The sequence below is a fragment of the Monomorium pharaonis genome, chromosome 5 (genome assembly GCF_013373865.1).
Source record: "Monomorium pharaonis isolate MP-MQ-018 chromosome 5, ASM1337386v2, whole genome shotgun sequence".
NCBI lineage: Eukaryota > Metazoa > Arthropoda > Insecta > Hymenoptera > Formicidae > Monomorium > Monomorium pharaonis.
In genome coordinates, this window is record NC_050471.1 from 27,570,654 (window position 1) to 27,580,832 (window position 10,179).

The 10,179-nt window shown below is 38.7% G+C and overlaps 4 protein-coding genes across 4 annotated transcripts; 2 read left to right on the forward strand and 2 right to left on the reverse strand.

The window, feature by feature from the left end:
- Window positions 1-6: 6 nt before the first annotated feature.
- On the reverse strand, window positions 7-5,103 carry LOC105829934 (ubiquitin carboxyl-terminal hydrolase calypso). Its single transcript, XM_012669019.2, has 8 exons — window positions 4,965-5,103; window positions 4,629-4,843; window positions 3,621-4,402; window positions 3,023-3,156; window positions 1,071-1,175; window positions 671-987; window positions 324-472; window positions 7-183 (listed from the first exon to the last, which is right to left on the reverse strand). The coding sequence occupies exons 1-8, from the start codon at window positions 5,020-5,022 to the stop codon at window positions 105-107; spliced, it is 1,839 nt and encodes a 612-aa protein (XP_012524473.1). The 5' UTR covers window positions 5,023-5,103; the 3' UTR covers window positions 7-104.
- On the forward strand, window positions 1,184-3,016 carry LOC105829936. Its single transcript, XM_012669020.3, has 2 exons — window positions 1,184-1,631; window positions 1,721-3,016. Exons 1-2 carry the CDS (start codon window positions 1,461-1,463, stop codon window positions 2,978-2,980), a joined length of 1,431 nt encoding a protein of 476 aa, XP_012524474.1. The 5' UTR covers window positions 1,184-1,460; the 3' UTR covers window positions 2,981-3,016.
- A 624-nt stretch (window positions 5,104-5,727) lies between the features above and the next one.
- On the reverse strand, window positions 5,728-8,247 carry LOC105829933 (MIP18 family protein galla-2). The gene is made up of 4 exons (XM_012669018.3): window positions 8,135-8,247; window positions 7,393-7,583; window positions 7,019-7,098; window positions 5,728-6,825 (listed from the first exon to the last, which is right to left on the reverse strand). The coding sequence occupies exons 2-4, from the start codon at window positions 7,511-7,513 to the stop codon at window positions 6,556-6,558; spliced, it is 471 nt and encodes a 156-aa protein (XP_012524472.1). The 5' UTR covers window positions 7,514-7,583; window positions 8,135-8,247; the 3' UTR covers window positions 5,728-6,555.
- On the forward strand, window positions 8,183-10,082 carry LOC105829937 (evolutionarily conserved signaling intermediate in Toll pathway, mitochondrial). The gene is made up of 2 exons (XM_012669021.3): window positions 8,183-9,122; window positions 9,665-10,082. The coding sequence occupies exons 1-2, from the start codon at window positions 8,219-8,221 to the stop codon at window positions 9,937-9,939; spliced, it is 1,179 nt and encodes a 392-aa protein (XP_012524475.1). The 5' UTR covers window positions 8,183-8,218; the 3' UTR covers window positions 9,940-10,082.
- Window positions 10,083-10,179: the final 97 nt, after the last annotated feature.

Consider the following 10,179-nt stretch of genomic DNA (forward strand, 5'->3'; position numbering starts at 1 on the left):
ATCAAGTTTTCATATGTGTTTCGTATATGCTCATTATAAACAATCCAAATAGTTCCGAATCGACGGAATGATGTCCTAAGGTTAAAATTTACATTAGTTACAGATTACTTTCGTTTTTTACATTTTGTTCTACCACGACGTCTGCGTGACGAATTTTGACGAGTGTCTGACTTCTTTGATGACCTGAAAATGAATCGAAATTTAATTTCAGAAAAACAGTTAATATAACAGGCCAATGTTAATAAATACTTCATTTGTTGGCGTTGTGAAAATTCCAAGTGATTAAATAACAACAATCGACTAGAAATACGCGAAATACGCACCTGTGAACTCTATTCACCGAGACAGAAGAATGTTTCTTTAATGTTAGATGTTGCTGGACCAATTCCGCCAGTTTCCCTTGCTGGGCGAGCATCGAGAGGAAGGTGCAAATAAATTCATCGTAATTATGCGTTCTCCGGCAATCGTCAATCTGAAAGATTTATACGATTCCTACACAACTGCTATATTTCCGTACATCTTATATACATACATTGCTCGGCAAATATTACTAGAATTAATTACGGGTATAAATTAACTTAATCGCAAAAAGAATGGGATATCGTGGCGGTTAACTGCAACCTTTGCCATTAAAAATAGCAAGCGCTTCGTGATCGTGCGTAAGACCGACCTTGTACTTGTTTCTTTTATCGTTCTCGTCCTTCAGGCTGGTCTCGCACACGCTGATCTCGTGCTCCAAATTCTTCAGCAACGCCAGGAGATCCTTGGGTGCGAACGTGTGTGGTTCGAACAATTCCGGATACTTGGAGCACAGCTTGGGATCGATTTTTTCGACCTTCTTCTCCTCCGTGACCGTATCGCCGTTGCTGGTCTTTACTCTTGCGTGAGGGATTCTGACCTCGCCCGACAAACAAACCTTCTTGTGCAAGTGACCGCTGTCGGAAACCAATCTTTTCCCGTTTATATTAATATTTCCCAGAGAACGGCCTGTGCAAACACGATATTTCGATATGTTAAGTTTAAGCAGATGAGAATTTATTTCGTATGAATCGCGTAAATCTGAGACTTACTAAGACCCGCCTCGTTCTTCTCGTCGCCAGCAACTCTGATTACCACGAACTTCTTGAAATCCTTCGTTGACGTGGGACTGCTCTGTCCGGAATTCCATCCCCAAGCTAGAAAACACCAAGGTACTCTAAATTTCCCTTTCTCTAGCGATTCTCAAAGCGCTAATGATCTCTAAATATTCGTTTTTATTCTGTATATAAAGCATTTTCAAAATTTCGCTCGATAGAAACCAACAAATAGATGGTGCGTAATGGAGGAAGAGGTCAAGTAACTGTACGTGGAAGGTGCGAAACAAAACGCAGAGATGAACGAGTTTGTACGCGCGTGTGAAAAGTACATAACGTCCGAAAGCGGATTCCAACAGATGAGTTGCAGTCTGTCAGCGATCCGGGATGCGGTTCGTATCGGTCTTTCTCGCGTGCAGTCTGATCTGCCAGGCGAGTTCCTCAAAATGTCCGGAACCGAGGAAACCGCATCAAACGAGCTGCACGATTTTCTACGATTGCGTGAATCTGCCCGACGGCGGTTACGTATGGGTCCCGTCAAAGTGTTCCGAGGGCTTGGTGAGACGTTAATAAACAAGACAAACAGAGCTGGCCCCCCCTAATTCTAATGGTGTAACCGCTAACAAATGTTCAAAATGTGATTTCAGGTGTTCCAACCATATTTACGGATATGCGTGATTCCCGGTGATATTTGGACATGCGACACGCTGTCGACCGAACGCGTCCCCCCGACGGATACCAGCTATCTCGGGTACACGCAGGATCCTTCGGGATTCTCCAAAACGATCGACTCCTCCTATGTGATCGATAATTTCTCCGATCCGACGACCGAGGCGGTGACCGCGTATCCCTTAATTGAATTTGAAGAGTCAGACGAAACGAGGCACGTAGATAAGAGCGTGAAAAATGCGTCCTATCACAGGGAGGAGAATTATCTGTACGTGTACACAAACAGCCAAGGGCAATTGCCATTGTCCCTAATACAAGAATACAAGAGCATCGTGGACAGTCATTTCAAATGGATGAACGAATTGATGAATCAGTTGCACGCCTACAGCAACGAGGTATCGGCTACGGTATCGAGCTCGCTGACGGTACCCATCGAAGACGCCACGACCGTAAAGCCAGAGACACAAATTATTACCATATTCGCGTCCCACAATCGAAGGCAGAACGTATCGTTGAACGACCTCGCGCTAGGCAGCCACACCGAGGGAAACGAGTTACATAACGGTGAATCGATCAAACCGGTGGAAACCAACGGACTTCGTCCTCAGGTGGACAATGTCATCGCGACGACGACGGACAGCATCGTTTCGACGGGAAGCGCCCTGGAGCTGCTAATCGACAGCCTGGACTCCGACAATAGCATAATAAGGATCAGCGATAATCTTGGGAGCAAACAGTACCTCACGATCGAACGGTACAGGGCTGTGGCGCATCGATTAACGTCACGGAACACCGTTAGTGTTGTGGCGTGCACGAGGAACGTCCGTCTACCGAACAGGACTGACTGTAACCGATACTACACATGCGAACCAAAAACGGCCGCCGTGATAGAATACTCCTGCCCGTCGCACACAGCTTTTAACATGTACTCGCGAATCTGCGACGTCGAGAGCGCGAAAACATGCGACAGGAACAAGATATTCGCAAATGAGATATTTCTCAAGCGTGCCGAGAACGAAAGTACGAAGACGTACGACGAGGGAGCGTCCGAGGAGAGATTGTGTCGCGAGCTCGGTAAGATAAAGGATCCCGCTTCCAATTCTCACTACTACATCTGTTACAGTGTGCCGGATTCCGAAGAGATCAAGTCAATCCGAATGACGTGCCCAAACGCCCTGATATTCTGCCAGAGCAAGAAAGTGTGCACCACCAGACGACTGTGCGATGCTTTGCCGTGAAGTAAAGTGTTTTCTTTATTCTCTTTTTTTTCTTTCCTGTACCTTGAGTGGGCGAGTTAAAGGCCGATCCGATTTCCGACGACGTGTCCGTACTCGAAGAACTGTGAGCCGGCGACGTTTGAATTCGCAACGGCGTCGCGTAATCTAGAGCGCACATCACCACCTTCTCCATTCCACTGAAATCAAACGTTTATATCGAGAAACTACAGCACCAATAAAATTTTGTTAGTTATAAATGTATTTTATGATTAGTCATAAATCAATCTAAATTGTATTATTAACAAACATATAGTACAAGTTTTAACTTAATTCAGTTTTTATCAATTAGCTAAACTTGTTAATTTTTTTCAGTTAAAAGTTGATTAACTCGGCATTGAGCAAAGTAAATGTGTATTGTGTGTGATTATTTCTGCTCGTTTTTCTAATGGATTATTACTTCAATTTTTCTTTGTTTTTAAATAACAAGCATAGGATATTACTGTAGTTTAAAAATTAACAATGTTTATGCTTACAAGCTGTTAGATTCTCTATCGCTAAGTGCCACGAAATTTAATTCAATTTCCTCGATTAAATAAAGTGTATTGTGGGCAAAATGTGCATTATGAGTTACATGAATAAAGCTAACTCAATTGCTATTTACGTGGATTCGGTTTTCCCAGATGCGATGCCGGAGACCGATTCATCGATAACCACCGCCGAATCTCCGTTATTTCTCTCAACGTTGATAGTCGGAATTGTGGAAGACGACTCTTCGATTTCTGTCTTAGGGGGCAATCCATTTTCATCCTCGGTCTTGGCCCTCTTTTCATACTCTCGTTTCTCCTTATCCGGATCGATCTCCTTATGGGAATTCTTCTCAGTGTTACTGCCGTCTTGATGGCTCAGTTTCATCAGTTGCTGCAGAGCCTCCAGGACTATCTGTCGGTTGGTCTTCAACATCGTTAACTTGTGCGAAATAGCGAGACGTCTGTCGGGCACGACTGCCATCAGATTGAATCTAATGTCCTGCAGCTGCTCGCCGGTCGCCATGCCTAGACGGTCGGTGATGACGCGTCTGAACTGTTCCGTCCACTCCTCGTGCTCCTTCCATGGCCCATGATCCATAGGATAGGGTTTCAGGCCGTCCAGCTCGAATAGTCTGCCGTTTATCGGCACGTAGCTCACGAAATGAAAGGCTTCGCCGGTAAATCTGCCTGTAGAAACGCCAGTGTTCTTATCCTGCCGCCTCTTCGCCTGGGGCATGGCGTGCGAGTTGTGAGCACAAGCCAGCTCTGGCGTGTTGCCGATCGCCCAGCCCTTATTCTCCGGACACATACCAGATGTGTGCATCTTTAGCCGCGACAGAGTTGTACCCAGGTGGATGTTCGGACAATTCAACAGAACCGAGAGCAGCGCATGAGTGGCGCAACTGTTGGGGACCACCTGCGATAGTTACATAACATTGTGTAATACTGTGTCACAAAGATGACACATTTTGTATACTTTTTTATATATAAAGGGTCAAGTTCTCGAAAAATTAGTTACTTGCACATTTTTATTTAAAGCATTAACTTTTAAGAACTTTCTTGCTATAGTATTCCAACAAATTTCAAAATCCTACTATGTATAATAGGCAGTGGACATTGGCTACGACGAAAGCTATATATACCTGCTGCGCGAAGAAGATGTTGTTAACAATTTCTTCATCTTTGACAAAGCTCTCATCCTGCTCCACGACCTTTCGCCTGGAGCGCCGTTCCTCGATCCATCGAAACAGGAAGATGAAGCCGTAGACCGGGCCCTCTAGCGACTTCTGCAGATCGTAAATCTCCTCCACCTGGACCCCCTTCACGCCAAAGTCTTCCAAGAGTAGCGTGAACAGACCTGAACAGGCATGAAAAGTTATAACTTTGCTCACAATTGAATTTACGTATTTTCTAAGTAACTGACATCAGGTCTGCATTGACAACTGATTGACAGATGCGTTTCGAGATTAACAACGTACCTGGATCGCTTTCTAGCTCCAGCCAACCTTCCGTCAATCGATTAATGTCAACGGGCATCTTTTTGTTAGCTGTCGGACGCGAAATACAGCAGAAATCGTCTCCACGGCCTCATCGCACTCTGACAGCCAGAGGCGCCATGTTGATCAAAACATATGTCACATGACGTGAGTCACGTGGTCAACGAGCACGATAAGCCGCGTTTTTTAAACGATTTAAGTTCAGGATTATACCCCGTACATTTCGAGATTAGGTCTACATGAAGACAAGTTAAATTTTAAAAAAAGGCATCAAGTGTATGTGCTTCTCAACGAAAAAATTATTGTTCCAAAAAGCTTAAGTAATAATACTTTTGATTCTGCTTAAACAACAATATTACAAAATTGTGTTTCCAATTCACATGATACATATTTTAAATTTAATTTTAATGCAACTTTTAATGTAACTAAATTAGTTTTATAAGCCATTAATGAGTTAAATTTAGTTATAAAAAAATTAATTTAAGAAGTGAATATCTTAAATATTTCCTTACACTTTTCTTATTTAATTCATAAAAGTCATATTGTTTACATTAAAATTCTATCTAAATCTATCTTAGAATATTGTTTCTTTGAATAATTAAGACTATTATCGCTGTTAAATTATCATAAACATATATAATGATTAATTAGATATAAGTTTACAATTAGTGTAACTTTGTTCGTATATATTTTTCTGCTTTCCTTTTCTTCCTATTCTATTCTATTTTTATTTGATGTATTAAAATATCTATTGATTTCATCATAACTTTATTACTGCTCTTTAATATTTGTAAAATTATACACAATAATCTTATTAATCAATGCAACATTTCAAACAAATTTGTTTACATTAATGTATATTTGATATATTTCTATCACTGATATATTTCTATACATATATCACTAATATATTTCAAATAATTTATTCTTATAAAATCAAGATTCATTATTCACATTATTCACAGCAGTTTTGCAGTTCTTAAAGAATTTTTGTAATTCTGCTGGTATTCATAATCATTTTTATTTCAAGACTATCCAATTGTATAATATTTGCCCTCTTTTCATATTGATAAAAACGAATAAATTAAATCCTCTCGAAAAACATTATTTCAGATAATAAAATCTATAAAATTATTCTTATCATAGAATAAAAAGTTGTTTAAATAACAAAATACAAATAAAAATTTATATATTAATACTTTTCGCAATTTTTATTTGCAACAATTTTGTAGAAAAAAGTAAATCTTTACGTTCTTTTTCTTTCAGTTTCTGTTTTTCTTTGTTTAAGTCTCAATTGTTTCAATCTAATCTATTTTCGCAATTCTTTTTGCTTTTTCTCCTTCTTTATATTTCAAATTTTTCTCTCTTCACAGTTTATTCAAAGCTTCCTGCATAACAAAATTTCCTGCAGCACTTAAGATAGTTTTAAATATAAAAACTGACTAATAAATACCAGCTTACGTTCATTGTTCAAAATGAGATATAAGAGCTACTTTACAACATATATATACATAATAACAAAATCACGAGGACATTTTAATTAGTTCCGTAATCGCAGAATTTATGTGACTTGCTAATTTTTCGGTGCCAAGCATTGATTGATCACGCCAAGTAACATAGAGTTCTCTAAAGCCGCAGCCACACGTTCTTTGTCCGCGAGCTGCTTGTTCACTGCGGCTTCCGAGACGTGAGTACCTGGGGAGATTTCCACGCTGACTTTGAATCTAGCAGGTAAAGCACGTAGCAGTTGCACGCGAATGGACAATCCGATTAGAGTGGCCATACTACAGTGTGGAATTGTAGGTGTAAATTTTACATCTACTCTATTCCTTTTGTCATCAACCTGCAACATACAAGTTTTACACAATTTCAAAATATAGTACAAAGTCCAGTATAATATTAAATCTGTTCTTATAGTTGAACAAAATATACTTGTTCTTAAAATAAAATAGATATATTTGAAGTTTGGCAAAAGTTAGGTAGAAAGTTTATTGCAAATCAGTATAGCAACTGGTCTGCTGTAAAAAAAATTTTACCTCAATGAGATTCTGTTCCACTACATTTAATTCCTCCAGAGTCAAAGGATGCTCGGGATCATTGATATTTCTAATTATATCTGTAAATTATATTATGCTTTTTAAACTCTATTAAATACCACATGATGCATTAACAAATGCAATAACTATTTAGCTAAAATGTAAAATATTATATAAAACATTAAAATATTACATATTTTATTGTTTGTACTTGGGGGTTATGTTTTCAACTTTCGAAATTACGCCAATAAAAAACATAGAAATTAAAAGAAAATAGATAATAAAATATCATATTTTATTATTATTAACTCTAGCAAAAAAATATAATTACATAATTTCATGCATAATAGACAATATGTTTCGAGGTTATGTACCGAAAATCTCACGTGCATCAAATTCGTCCGCAATATCATCGTTTTGTTCCTCGAGTGTAATCTCTCGGTCATCTAATTTTTTGTAGAGCTTCGGATTAATGTTCTCCAAATTTTCACTCATCGTGTATCATCGAACAAACATGAAATTCTCATAATTCAGTAAATTCTCACAACTCGACCACTTTCTTTTCCTGTTGTAAACAAAACATGTAAGAAGCAAAGATATGCGCTAGAAGAAATAATTGCATGGATAGGAAGCGACACCAGTTTTCTTTTAGAGCTTCAAAGGAGTGAAATAATTAATGAATTGATTATATGCTGTTTTTGCTCCTTTCCACGAAACAAATAAGAAAATAAAAAAATTAAGTATTTCTGAATTAAACAAAATTTTTTAATGAATTTGCTAAACATTTTTTACGAGTTTTAAGAAAATTTTTTAAGAATTTTCTGCATTAACTGCAGTTATAGAAATGCGCCCTCTTAAATTTGTAAAAAATTTATAGAAAATTTATAGAAAATCCATAAAAAAATATAAAGTTTAGAGAAAATTCAAAGAAAATTCATAGAAATTTATTCACTTAAAATTTGGTCAAATTTTATTCAAAAATTTATTCAAAATTCAACCACAAGTCTGAAATGCATAAAATCAATTGTCCATCTTGAAGAGTGGCGCAGAAGAGAATGAAAGAAAAGAGGTTAGGTTAGGTTAAGTGGCTCCACGCTCCACGAATCGTATCATAACCTCGCGAGTGCGAGATTTTCGCGGGTGAGATTCGGCGTGTGAAGATGACGCGCTAGGAGTGGTTAGGAGATCACGTCCGTCAACATGCTCTCGCGGATCACTCGGAACTGCCTCGTACTCGCGTCGAACGTCACCGTGTTGTTGAGGCAGCCAGTGCTGCGCGAGGTCGAGAGCCGGCCGTTAAGTCGCGCCATCCACGTCAGCCAGCGACAGAACGCGAAGGACGACGACAAGAAGGAAGACAACAAGTCGTCGGCCCTGGTGCTCCATGCGTTCGCGAACTCTGAGAACAAGGAGAAGAAGGCCTACCTGGACATCCTGCGCGAGTACAAGAACAACAACGAGGCGCGGCGCGGCCACGTGGAGTTCATACAGGTTGCCCTCAAGTACATGGACGATTTCGGCGTGAACCGCGACCTCGCCGTGTACAAGGCTCTCCTGGACGTGCTGCCCAAGGGCAAGTTCGTCCCCCGTAACGCCTATCAGACCATGTTTATGCACTACCCGAAGCAGCAGTACGTCGCGGTCGATCTGCTCGGCAAGATGGAGCACAACTGCGTGATGCCGGATCTGGAAATGCAGGAGATGCTGCTTAACATCTTCGGCCAGCACGGCCTGCCGCTGAAGAAGTTCTGGCGGATGATGTACTGGATGCCCAAGTTCGCCAATTTGAATCCCTGGCCCTGCTCGAGGCCAGCGCCCAAAGACCCGCGGGTTCTCGCCCGACTGGCGATGAGCAAGATCTCCAGTGTAGACGTGCAGACCAAGATCACAGAATTCGAGACCAAGGACGTGGAGGACGCCATCGAGGATACGTGGATCGTGTCGGCGATGAGTGGGCAGCAGGAAGAACTGTTGCGAAAGGAGTGCCCTGATACTCCGATCTTTGTCGAGGGACCATATACGGTATGGGTGGCGGATCAGTGTATAGATTATTTTATCCTTAGAGGAACGCCAAAAGAAAGAAGACCTCGTGAAAATGTTGATGGTAATTAAATAACGCTAACTACTCTAGGTTACTTCTTGCATATATATAAAATATTACTAATATAATAATTATTATAATATAATATGTTTTAAACATGTTTAAAACCCATATTGGACATTTTTTTAAGGAAAAGATTTTACAGATAACAGATTTTACAGGAATATCCATATGCTTATTTTGGTTTGTATATAATATTTATTTTTCGTGAATATTATAAAAAAAAATAATTTCTTAAATATTCATTCAAAACATATAAAAATATAAAACAGAAATTATAGAAAGAGTATTTAATTACGTATAAATTTATTTGTAATGTTTATTGAAATAAAAATCTGAAAAATAGTTGTAAAGTTCTCTTCTGCTGAACGCTATTGATTGTAGAGTAAATTAAAAACTCATGTATATAAAAGTAAATAAATAAAATAAAAATGATTAATTATATTATGACGATTTAATTGTGTATATAAATATGTTTGTTGTATACAAATTGTCCAAATATCGAAGTTTTTATTTAAAAAAACTGATATGATTTTTATTTACAGATGTTTCGAATATTAAAATACCTTTCTGGGATAAGAAAGAAATAATTCCTGCACCAACGGTCCACGAGCAGGACGACGGCACATACTTTGCAATGTGCGCTACCGGCACGTCCTCGAAAGACTCTCTGTTATCTTGGATACGATGTTTGCAGAAAAAGAATCCCATCTTGACTGTAATTCCAGTGGTATTTAAGTTAATGTCGTCCACAAGGGAACAGCTGTACATCGAGTCCAAAAGTGAAAGTGAAAACGAAATAGTGCAACTGAAAGATTAGTGAAAATGTACAAATTGTTTAACTATTATGCACCAAACAGGTGATACGCATTATTATTAATATAATAAATTGACGATGCCTTGATGTCTCTGTAGATAGCTCTTGTTTGTATATAAAAATATAACGTTTTCATATAGTTGACATAAATGACAATTTTATTTAATAGAATAATAAAATCAAGAATAATTTAAATAAATTTATTTAATAGGCTAACTATTTTATTTAATAGAATAATAATAA